We start from the raw sequence: 11483 nt of genomic DNA, 5'->3' as shown, positions 1-11483 counted from the left end.
ATCAAATGCATGTATCTATACATAGTATATTTCATATCATGCCACAATCTGTAAATCAACTGTCAAAATAAATAATAAATATATGTTAAAAAAATAAATAGTTTATTACATAATAAAAACCTAGTATCCCGAGATTTCACTTGAATTCATGTGGAGATATTTGTGCACCTATGACTTACGACGGGTGCTAATATCAAATAAAAGCAAAATTTGGGTAAGATAATCAATTTAGGCAATAATTTATGTGAGACGGTCTCACAGGTCGTATTTTGTGAGATGAATCTTTTATTTGGATCATTCATGAAAAATGTATTATTTTTTATGCTAAGAGTATTACTTTTTATTGTGAATATCGATAGGGTTGACTCGTCTTACAGATAAAGATTCGCGAGATCGTCTCACAAAAGACCTACTCATCAATTTATTGTGATCCGAGGAAGAAGTTTGGTGGGAAACATCCCGTTTGGTTTTACTTACCCCATACGTGGCTTGGTATGGGTTGAGAAAAACACATCGTCGCTTGAGTAAAATTCATCTATACATTCTTCTAAATAATATCATTCCATTGGCATGAAATAGTATTTTTATCTAAAATAATTTTCTACCACAAAACTCGTATTAGATCATCTCACAATTTAATTCTATAAGGCAAATATCTAATTACCTCACATGACCCATAAAAAATATTAGTTTTATATCAAAAATATTACGTAAGAATCGAGTTATTCGTCTCACGGATATAAATATATGATATCGTCTTATATAAAACCTAATTTTTTTTTACACTGTTAAATTATGAAATATGTCTCTTACCTCTAAAATATAGCATTTTTTTAACCCAAAATATCATTTCACTAGAATACACGTCAAGATTTGATTGGAATTATTAATCCAATTTACTACAAATAAAAATTAGATTTTATATTAGATTATAATACAAAATTGAGCATCGCATTCAAACATTTACTTTATTAAATAATATTAATACGATAGATTAAACTATAATATGGGACAATATTTTCAGAGACGTGTGGCGGTTTGCAAGTATTATTATTTATTTAATGGTGGGAGAACATAATTGCGAGGAGGACTCATTATAGGCATTAATGAGTTAAGTATAGGTCAATTTCATTTTCCAATCGGAAAATAAATGAACATCAACCCGTCTATACTATAGATTAAGAAATTCATTTTTCAACGTAGAAGATCAATATGTCTTAAAAGTTTATTCAATGCGATTTACTTAACTAACGTGATTTACAAGCTATTATATTAGATCGAGATTGGCTTAATGTGTATCTGATTGACCTAACGTTCGTCACGAAAAAGAAACTATTCCGAGTGTCATGAATTTCATCAATTTGATGTATTGTTAATTGAATTCAAGAAAATAACATTTCCAGTTATTTAGATAGAATAAAAAGTTAATTTTATCGTTTTTACATTATAACTCAAATTTATTAAATTCCAACTTTCAACGTGTTTCGAAACATATAATTTAAGCTTGCATTTGGATTGATGGGTTTGAAGTTAAAGATTTCAAATCCATGATAACGAATCAATTGGTTTGTTATATACATACATACATACATATAGTCTTGTAAGACGATCTCACAGATCTTTATTTTTTAGACGGGTCAACCCTACTCGTATTTATAATAAAAATTAATATTTTTTATTGAGTAAGCCAAACAAGAGAAATTGACTTTGAAACCGTCTCACATGAATTTTTGTAATATATATAATTAAAATTGATGTCATTATACTGATTTTCAATTGATTTGATAAAGCCTCATTTAAAATTATAATTATATCTTAGTTATATAATTTTATTGATTAAACTTTTTTCTTTTCCTGTCTTTATCTATATTTTTTAAAATAAATCAGAGGACTGATTCACTCCTAATAAAAAAAATTATCTTGAAAATAACAAATTTTTGTGTTTAGATATTTATTTCTCGTACAAATAGCTAGACACTTGTAAATATTAAATAACATCCAATTTCTGCCTCAATTTTCCATTAAAAAGAAAATAGATACACACATTCTTGATTCTTCAATAAAAAACAGGTGCTTCCAATCCACAAAAATTAAACAAGAGATACGAGTGCGACTAGAAACAACGCATGAATAGCCCCAAACACCAGTTTTGGTTATATACATAACATCCCTTTAGTAGCACCCAATAACATAGGTGAATTGGTAAACTTTAGGATGACGTGAGTTGATATTCCTCAACGTCGCATGATCAATTTTCGTGTGGATCATATACCACACTGAAATATTGCAGAGACATGCTCTTAAAGTTGATGTTTGATGTCCTCTCCCTCGAGTTCCTGCTTACTCGTACACATTTCTCGATTTACCTTCTTGCCAAAGTCAAAAGATATCTTATGTTCCACCGATGAACTTTTAAAAGGAAATGACAACCCTTTAGTAAATAGTAGTAGTACAGAATTATTGTTCAAAGATTTGATGGTTTGACAAGTATTTAAGCCAAAATTTTTGCTAAGTTTCTGACACACTCTTTCTTTTTAATTCTCTACCACATTTCGTACACTAAGCCAAGTGAATCAGCATTAAGAGATTCCACATGCTGGGACAGATCGAGGCATCGAGCGCTTTCGGAAGTAGCAATTCTCTTGTTCTGTACCGAGGGAAGAAGGCAACTAGACTCTTTAAATTTGGGCCACTTGAATTTCTTCCTCTCTTCATTTTTCCACAGCTTTGCAGCAATAGATTTAAAGCCTCCCTTTATATAAGAAACAAATAACAAGACAAGTTCTCTGCGGATAGCAACGTGAGCTCATCAGTTAAAATATCTTTACTTCGATTGCATAACAAATTCGCCCTCTTGAAGAGATGGTTTCACTTACAGAGGTGAGCAAGGAGATCGACCTCCATTCACATAGTAGACGAATACATATGAATCGTAATGCTCACCATTGATATAATAAAAATTGTATAACCTCCGTAAGCACTGAAAGGACATTTTCTTGTACAGATGTATGGCTGGAATATTGTATGAGATCACATGAAGATAAACAGCACGACAAGTTGAAATACTAGAGGCGAACTTTACAACTTCATGTATCAGTGAACTGGCTGAAAATCCAGGATCAGAGAATACCCGGTTCAAGAACTGTTTCTTCAACACATTGGATGAAAGTAATATCCAAAAATGGGCATCAAGAAAGAAAAGAAGAAACTTGCCTACTCCCATATTTCTATAGGATTCTAAGACTCCCAGCGTTAAGATGTATACCAGTGTTTGGTCAGAGTTTGGCGAGTCAAAGCTGATTAAATCCTCTACCTGGCAGGAATAATGTCAGTTTGATACGAGAACAAAAAAACGTACAGTAAACATTAGGAGTTTCATTATAGAGAGAGTGAATTCTTGAATGAAACACACACCCATAGACAGTAATGCTCACGAGTGAAGAGGAGGCCTTCACACGGTTAAAACCCAATTAATTTAGGACCTGTATTTAAACCGGTGGTGAAGCCATAGGTTGCCATAGGTGAGCAGGTAAGTGCAGTTGCTCTCTCGTTCTTAAATTTTTCTAAAAACTCGTATATTTTATGTGCCACAAACAAAAACATGATTTTGCTCGCATTAAGTTTTTCTCAAATTTTAAGCCAACCCTCCCCCACCCCCCGCCCCAACCAACTTACCCCCACACAAGCACAAAATTTCTGATGCTGTCGGCGGTCGCAGATGACCACTAAGTCCATCGAGACTCACCTCACTCTCTTTCGCCAAAACAACTCTAGCAGTCACAAATCCAATAAGTTCATCGTTCTGTGGATTGGACCGGCTTTGGTCAACAGCTCCCCAGGACACAATATCACGGCCATTGACAACATTGTGGAAAAACTCAGATTCATACCTAATGAATCATAGAATAATTTTCAGCAAAACAATTAAGCTATCTGAACCTTACAAACATGAAAGTAAGGGGACATTACAACCTTACTGGAAACAGATCTCCATGAATTCTTTCAAGAACTGCTAAGTCAGGTGGTTGTATTGGCCTAAAAGATATACTTGGATGGCAGGGAACTTTGAGATTTACCATTGAAGAATGTTGAGTCAATCCCCACAAAATATTTGACGTATTTAAAAAATAACTTCATCCTTCTATGCAAAATTATCCATGCTAGCCATTCAGCATCAGAAATCCTAGTAAAGATGCATTGTCATTTGTATATACTCGGAATTACAAACATTTAAACAGAAAAACAACAGAGAGAGAGAGAAGCAATATCTCATGGCAGTAAGCATAATTATTTCCTGAAATATTTAGCTCGAAAGGTTCATATTTCCACAATTGAACATTAGTTATCACATGTTAAAATCATCCACTGCCGCTTCAATGGAAACTGAGAAAGATGAGGTGGAGTTGACGATCAGTGGTGGAGGTCCTTCTTTATGTCAAGGACAACAAAATAAATCAGTTAAAATGATTCGTATTATAGTTTAAGGTCGTCTCATTTGGATTTAAAATCCATGATTCCATTATGAGTACATGAATTTGAGCGAAAGATATTGAAGATGTATCATATCAACCAACTGACAGGAAGGCAAACGCTTACCACCATAAAATTGCATGTATGACCTGCTTATTATAAGATGTAATCCATCATTTCATTTTTTCGATGTTCCTTCACAAAGTTTTGCAAGTCAACAACTCTTCCAAGTGTAATAATGAATAGTTGACTTGATATCATTCAAAAAAAATTTCAAGAAAACTGTACCAACAAACCAATACCAAGAAATGAAAGTTTGTGTATGAAAACTGCCTCATTAAGATATTCAAACAACGGTTTGATGACCTAGAGTATTCTATATACTCATCGGCCAAAATAAAGAAGTGGGGGTTCATTCAAGGAAAAATAGACGCTATAATTGCTTGAAAAGAATTCGTAGGTGACCAGCGGACTGAAAACTTGCATTCTCAATTAGTCATCTGAGTGCGTGTATGTCAATAAAAATAGGGCCAACATAGCACTAAACTCACATTTAGATACCTACGTTGTTTCATCTGTTCATAGTTGTTCATTCATATATATTTAATCCTAGGACCTCATTCACCTCTATGACCTATCGAATCCCACACCTCAGCTACAACAATATTTTTCTTATTATTCAAAATAAGTTAACGATCAAAATATCTAGTCTTAGCCCCAATAATTTACTAGACATCCAACAATAACCAAGCCAAACAGAAAATCGATTGAGGATTGATTAAAATAGGCAACGCCTGCAAAAGTGAGACAGAGATCAGTATGCTCCTAATCATATCACTTGAAAAAGCTCCGTTTTGTTTCCAGAAAACAAGATTTTCATAAAATAATTTTTACATCATCATATCATAGAAGGAAGCAACCTTTCTCACAGATACCAAGACTCCTGAACAATGACACAGTGAAAAGAAAGCCTAATCGCCTTTAGCCACATACATAGTTTAAGATGAGGGCCAAGCAAACAACTACCATCTTTTGGCATAAAATCGTCCACCACGGTTAAAATAACAATCTTGCATAGTGATAATAAAGGGTTTAACGGCACCAATAAAAAGCAAGCAAGTTTACGTAAACTTACAGGACCACGAAATCAATAACCATTATAATTTCTCATTCATTGTGGTCATCAATTACACAAGAAAACAAGTAAATCAAAACAACCCACACCAATATCAGACAAAAAAACAAGAATCATGAGAAAATAAGCATTCCAAACTAACGGCAATTCAAAGAAGAAACCCAAGTGTGATTTTCCATTTCAATCAGAAAATATTGAAAACTAGACAGTAATTAGAAAGCTCGTACCTTTAACTCAATCGCGTTCATGGAAGCACATATCTGGCCTAACACAAACAGTAATTGACAATAAAAAAAACGAGAGACGACCCAAAAAGGATTGTTTCCCTTTCCTTCGTGGAAAAGCAAACATCTGCAGATTACAAGTTGAGGTTATAAATATTCGAAGTGCGCAGGGAAGCGGTAGCTTTTTAGTTTCGTAATTCCATTTTATTCGATTCTTCTCGATGAGCTGGTTCAGTCTTCAACTCTTCGACCTCGTACTAAGATTCATCATTTAGCTTCTACTGTCTTTTAACATTCAAAAGATACTTTATAAGAGTAAGGAAAAAATGTAAAAGTAAGTGATTTTCACCCATTTTCATTGTATAATACCAAAGTTTTTTTATAATTAATTTAATTTATATTTATTATAATATTCAAAACCATAAAAGATCATATAATTTGAAATTATTACAATTTGGAATAATGAAATTAAAAACAAAACTATGACACATATTTTATTAAAGTTGAGGGCATGATAGTAACCATATAGGAGAACATCAATTTTTTCTTCCAAATGTACTCTTATATGACACTAATATTACAATTTTAAAAAAATAATAATTCCAACGCGCACTTTTATTTTTATTTTTTTTATTTCAACAATTCAAATATCAATTTAGTCATTCCATTATTTATCAAATTTCACTTTAGTCAATCGATAATAACAGAAAAGATTTTATACACGCATCGTGTGTGCAGAGTAACTAGTTCTTATAAAGTGGTATCAGAGCGATCGATTGCGATCCTCATCTGAATTGTTCTTCGTTTTTTTCGAATTTCTTTGCTGTGCAGATTTGAGAATCTGTACACAAGCATTGTCTATCTCAACCGAGACTGGTGAGGCGTTTTGATCGAAGATTAGATTTTCTTCAAGCTCCATCAATGGCGGTTAACATCGGCTTCAATGATCCACTTTACATACATCCTTCTGATACCCCTGGTATGAGTCTTATTTCTGATCATTTGATAGGCACAGATAACTATGGAGTCTGGAGTCGCGCCATGCTCATTGCGTTGCGAGCTAAGAATAAAACAGGTTTTATCGATGGCACATGTCAAAGACCTAATTTCGAACAACCTACATTACATCAATGGGAGAGATGTAATGCATTGGTGTTGTCCTGGATAATGAACTCTGTTTCTAAAGAGATCTTTGGAGGAATTGTATATGCGAGTGATGCATCTTCAGTCTGGGTCGATCTCAAGGAACAGTATGATAAAATTAATGGTTCGAGGATTTTTTATTTGCACCGAGATATTGGCAGATTGACACAAGCTGGTAACACCATTTCGAGTTACTATTGTAGGTTGAAGCAGTTATGGGATGAGTATTCTTCTTTAGTTGTGCTCCCTTCTTGCGAGTGTGCTACAGCGAAGCAGTATATGGCACATGATCAGCAACAAAAGCTATTGCAATTTTTAATGGGATTAAATGAAAGCTATACGCCAATTCGAAGTCAGATTTTGATGATGAGTCCCCTGCCCTCTGTAAGTCAAGCATTTTCGATTATCTCTCAAGAGGAATCACATAGGTCCTTGTCTGTGAGTGAACTCCCATCATCAGCACATGCCTTCTCTGTTCAAGGCAAGTCAAATTATCAAAAAAAGGATGTGTTGACAAGTGATTACTGCCATTGGAATGGTCACACTAAGGAGTTTTGTTATAAGCTTGTTGGCTACCCTCCGAATCATAAGCTGTATAAACCCCCTACTCATAAGAAGGGCCAAAATGGAAAGATTTACAAGGATAATACTCGCCATCAGAAGCTTTCTGCTAACTTAACTGATGGAGCACAAGTTGAGGACTCACTTCTGAACAATACAGCAGACAATACCACTACTGTCCCTTCTATCTTTACACCTGCTCAATATGCCGAAATTCTGAAGTTGTTGGGAACTCACCAGGTTCATTCTTCAGCTGAACCAGTTGTCAACATGGCAGGTATGTCTGATAAACCGAATTTATTGCATCATTGGATCATTGACAGTGGGGCAAACGAACATATGGTTGGTGATTCAAGTTTGCTGCAAAACTCTAGCTCTGTGGCAACCTCCTCTAAATCTGTGAGATTGCCAAATGGTAGCAAGGCTCGTGTTAATAAGATAGGATCTGTTTTGCTTACTAACTCCAGCACACTTGACAATGTGCTACATATGCCGGATTTTAATTTCAATCTACTCTCCATTTCCAAATTTACCAAAGATCATCATTGCTTTGTCACACTTTATCCTCACTTTTGCCTATTTCAGGACCTCGGGACTGGGAGATTAATGGAGATTGGTAAAGAGTTGAATGGACTATATCATCTTGACTCAAGATCATTTTCAAGCTCAAATTACAGCCTAGTACCCTCTGTTTCATGCCTTGATTCAAACTGTAATACTTCTGTTCATAATAGCAGTACATTGAATAAATTTTCTGATGATTCCTTTATCTGGCATAAACGTTTAGGGCATATGCCTATGTCTCGAATGAAGTTACTTCCTTTCATACCTACAAATGGAAGTCTTCCTCATTGTACAGTTTGTCCATTATCTAAACAAACTAGAATTCAGTTTCCTTTGGTGAGCTTGTCTAAATCTTCTTGCTGTTTTGCACTAATTCATGTCGACATATGGGGACCCTTTCATACCCCTACACATAATGGTGAGAAATATTTTCTTACCATAGTGGATGACTTTTCAAAAGCCACTTGGGTTTATCTCATGCAATTTAAAGTTGATGTGCTACAACTCCTAAAGAATTTTTTCCAACTCGTTAAAACTCAATTCTCTACCATCGTGAAAATCGTTCGTACTGACAATGCGAGTGATTTCTTTAAGAATGAATGCACTTTGTTGTTCAATTCTTTAGGTATCGTGCATCAAAGTTCTTGCCCATACACTCCACAACAAAATGGAGTTGTTGAACGCAAACATAGGCATATACTTGATGTTGCTCGAGCCTTACGTTTCCAATCCTCTTTACCTTTAAAATTCTGGGGGGATTGTGTCTTAACAGCTTGTTACCTCATTAACCGAACCCCTACTGGCTTGCTGGGAAATAAAACACCACATGAACTCTTGTTTCATAAGACTCCGTCATTTAATCATCTTCGTGTTTTTGGTTGTTTGTGCTATGCTACAACCTTGACTCTTAGGGATAAATTTTCTGCTAGAGCAAGTGCTTGTGTGTTTTTGGGATACTCCAACACTCAAAAGGGGTACAAGGTCATGAACATTGACACACGAAGATTTTTTGTTTCCCGAGATGTTATTTTCCATGAGAGTATCTTTCTCTTTGCATCTCCCAGTCATCCTCCACCAATTTTTCCTTTACATACTGATCATACTGCCTCTGATTTTTCTTCAACTCAATCAGATCCTGTTAGGGACACTTCACCCACACATTCTGTTTGCACCGAAAGTCCAGCACCTATTTCTCAACCTTTAAGAACATCTTCACGTGCCCTTAAACCTCCTGTTTGGACTAAGGATTATTCATGCCCTACTCTATCTCACAGTAACCTCGCATCTTCCTCATATCCTCTCATCCGATATCTCACTTATTCAAAGTTTTCTCAACCATATCAAACCTTTTTGACATCTATCTCTCTGGACAGAGAGAGCCTAATTCTTATCATGAGGCTATCTTAGATCCTAGATGGAAGGAAGCCATGGACTTAGAACTAGCAGCTTTAGAATCGAATCACACTTGGAAGTTGGTTCAATCACCAGTTGGAAAGAAACCCATTGGTTGTAGGTGGGTATACAAGATCAAGCGACATTCGGATGGGACTGTTGATCGTTTTAAAGCCCGTCTTGTGGCTAAAGGTTACACACAAAAAGAAGGGATAGACTATCATGACACTTTTTCACCTACGGCTAAAATTGTTACTATAAGATGTTTGTTGAGTGTCGCAGCAGCAAAGCAGTGGCCTATTCATCAAATGGATGTCACTAATGCTTTCCTCCAAGGAGATTTGGATGAAGAAGTATATATGAGGTTGCCACAGGGGCATTCTACTCAGGGGGAGCAGCATGTTTGCCGGTTGCTTAAGTCATTATATGGCCTTAAGCAAGCCTCACGGCAATGGAACAATAAATTTGCTAGTATTATGAAACTTGCTGGATTTGTTCAATCAGTGAATGATCACTCCCTTTTTGTTCAGCATGCTTCTGATCATATCACATTGTTACTCGTCTACGTGGATGATATTCTTGTTACTGGGAGTAGTATGAAAGCTATTTCAGAGTTAAAAGATTTCTTGCATTCCAATATTCGCATTAAGGATCTTGGATCCTTGAAATATTTTCTTGGTATTGAAGTAGCTCGGTCCAAGATGGGGATTTATCTCAATCAACGCAAATATGTGCTCGAGCTGCTCACTGATTCTGGTTTAATGGGTGCTAAACCATGTGATACCCCTGTTGTCCAGCATCTCAAATTAACTAGTCATGACCTGGATGAGGTTCATTGCAAGAAATCTGCCTCTGGACTTTCTGACCCTTTGTTTTCCAACCCTGCTATTTACCAGAGAATGGTTGGCCGACTCATCTATTTAACGATTACGCGACCTGATATTTCTTATGATGTCCAACTTCTTAGTCAGTTCATGCATGCACCTAAGCAATCTCATATGGATGATGCCTTGCGTGTATTACGATATTTGAAGTCTGCACCAGGTTTGGGGATCTTGCTATCTGCCACTGGTGGTATTTCATCTCTTCATGCCTATTGTGATTCTGACTGGGCCGCTTGCCCAATGACTCGTCGCTCAGTCACAGGTTATTGCATAAAATTGGGAAGTTCTTTGATCTCTTGGAAGTCTAAGAAGCAAAGCACCGTGTCACGCTCCTCAGCTGAGGCGGAATATCGTGCCATGGCAAGCACCGCATGCGAGGTTACTTGGATTCTTGGAGTACTTCATGATATGGGGGTGACATTACTTACACCTCCAACATTGTTCTGTGATAATCAGGCAGCACTACATATCGCGACCAATCCATTGTATCACGAGCGCACCAAACACATCGAAATTGATTGTCATTTGATCCGGGAAAAAATCAAGAATGGCTTGATTCAAACTGCACATATCTCTACCACGGAGCAGCTTGCGGATCTCTTCACTAAAGGATTGGGTCGTGACCAACATTCTTATCTCCTTTCCAAGATTGGTGTCTTGAACCTACACCAATCTTGAGGGGGAGTGTTGGTGTATAACCATGTAGACACGCTTTTAGTTAAATAAATTCACAACACACGTTTTTAGCTTTAGCTTGCTTCATGTATAAATATGTGTGTTCCACTTGTACGTAGCTTCTTTTTTAGTTTTCAGTAATAAAATACTACAGTTTCCGCACAATTCCTTTTCCTTTAACTTGGTATCAGAGCCCGGGTTTCACCGTTATGTGTTGGACTGCCTATAATTAGGCCACCCGTTCTGCCCATAATTGGGTCATTTGTAAACTCCACGCTCCAGATGTTCATTCCTGGGCGTGAGAGGAGTGTGTTAATTGTCCCACATCGGTAGGATAAATAACCTTTGAGTGGTATATATTGGCTTGGGCAATCCTCCCCCCTTGAGCTAGCTTTTGGGGTTGAGTTAGGTCCAAGTTCCAATCTTAACAAAGAG

At 36.2% G+C, this 11483-nt stretch overlaps 1 protein-coding gene across 5 annotated transcripts; it reads right to left on the bottom strand.

Moving 5' to 3' along the window:
- Nucleotides 1-2121: 2121 nt before the first annotated feature.
- LOC140807240 (histone acetyltransferase MCC1-like) lies at nucleotides 2122-6120 on the bottom strand. Of its 5 annotated transcripts, none has more exons than XM_073164013.1 (6): nucleotides 5833-6119; nucleotides 4597-4665; nucleotides 3973-4183; nucleotides 3746-3890; nucleotides 2877-3313; nucleotides 2387-2786 (listed from the first exon to the last, which is right to left on the bottom strand). In XM_073164013.1, exons 3-6 carry the CDS (start codon nucleotides 4077-4079, stop codon nucleotides 2543-2545), a joined length of 933 nt encoding a protein of 310 aa, XP_073020114.1. In that variant the 5' UTR covers nucleotides 4080-4183; nucleotides 4597-4665; nucleotides 5833-6119; the 3' UTR covers nucleotides 2387-2542. The 5 variants fall into 5 exon arrangements, with proteins under 5 accessions (XP_073020116.1, XP_073020114.1, XP_073020113.1 ...); XM_073164014.1 differs by lacking the exon at nucleotides 4597-4665 and having other exon boundaries at nucleotides 2398-2786; nucleotides 2877-3101; nucleotides 3210-3313; nucleotides 5833-6118; XM_073164012.1 differs by having other exon boundaries at nucleotides 2388-2786; nucleotides 3973-4665.
- Nucleotides 6121-11483: the final 5363 nt, after the last annotated feature.

This window comes from Primulina eburnea, chromosome 12, assembly GCF_022965805.1.
Source record: "Primulina eburnea isolate SZY01 chromosome 12, ASM2296580v1, whole genome shotgun sequence".
NCBI classification, from domain to species: domain Eukaryota; kingdom Viridiplantae; phylum Streptophyta; class Magnoliopsida; order Lamiales; family Gesneriaceae; genus Primulina; species Primulina eburnea.
The sequence above is the reverse complement of the archived record's forward strand: the minus strand, read 5'-3'. Positions and strand labels throughout refer to the sequence as shown.

Bases quoted from the DNA above. Each gene is read 5' to 3' on its own strand.
- LOC140807240 (XM_073164013.1), bottom strand. From the start codon at position 4,079: ATGGTAAATCTCAAAGTTCCCTGCCATCCAAGTATATCTTTTAGGCCA. The intron at 3,891-3,972 runs GTTGTAATGTCC...ATGATTCATTAG, and splicing joins GGAGATCTGTTTCCAGTAAG to GTATGAATCTGAGTTTTTCC. The intron at 2,787-2,876 runs GTAAGTGAAACC...TGCTATCCGCAG, and splicing joins CGATCTCCTTGCTCACCTCT to AGAACTTGTCTTGTTATTTG.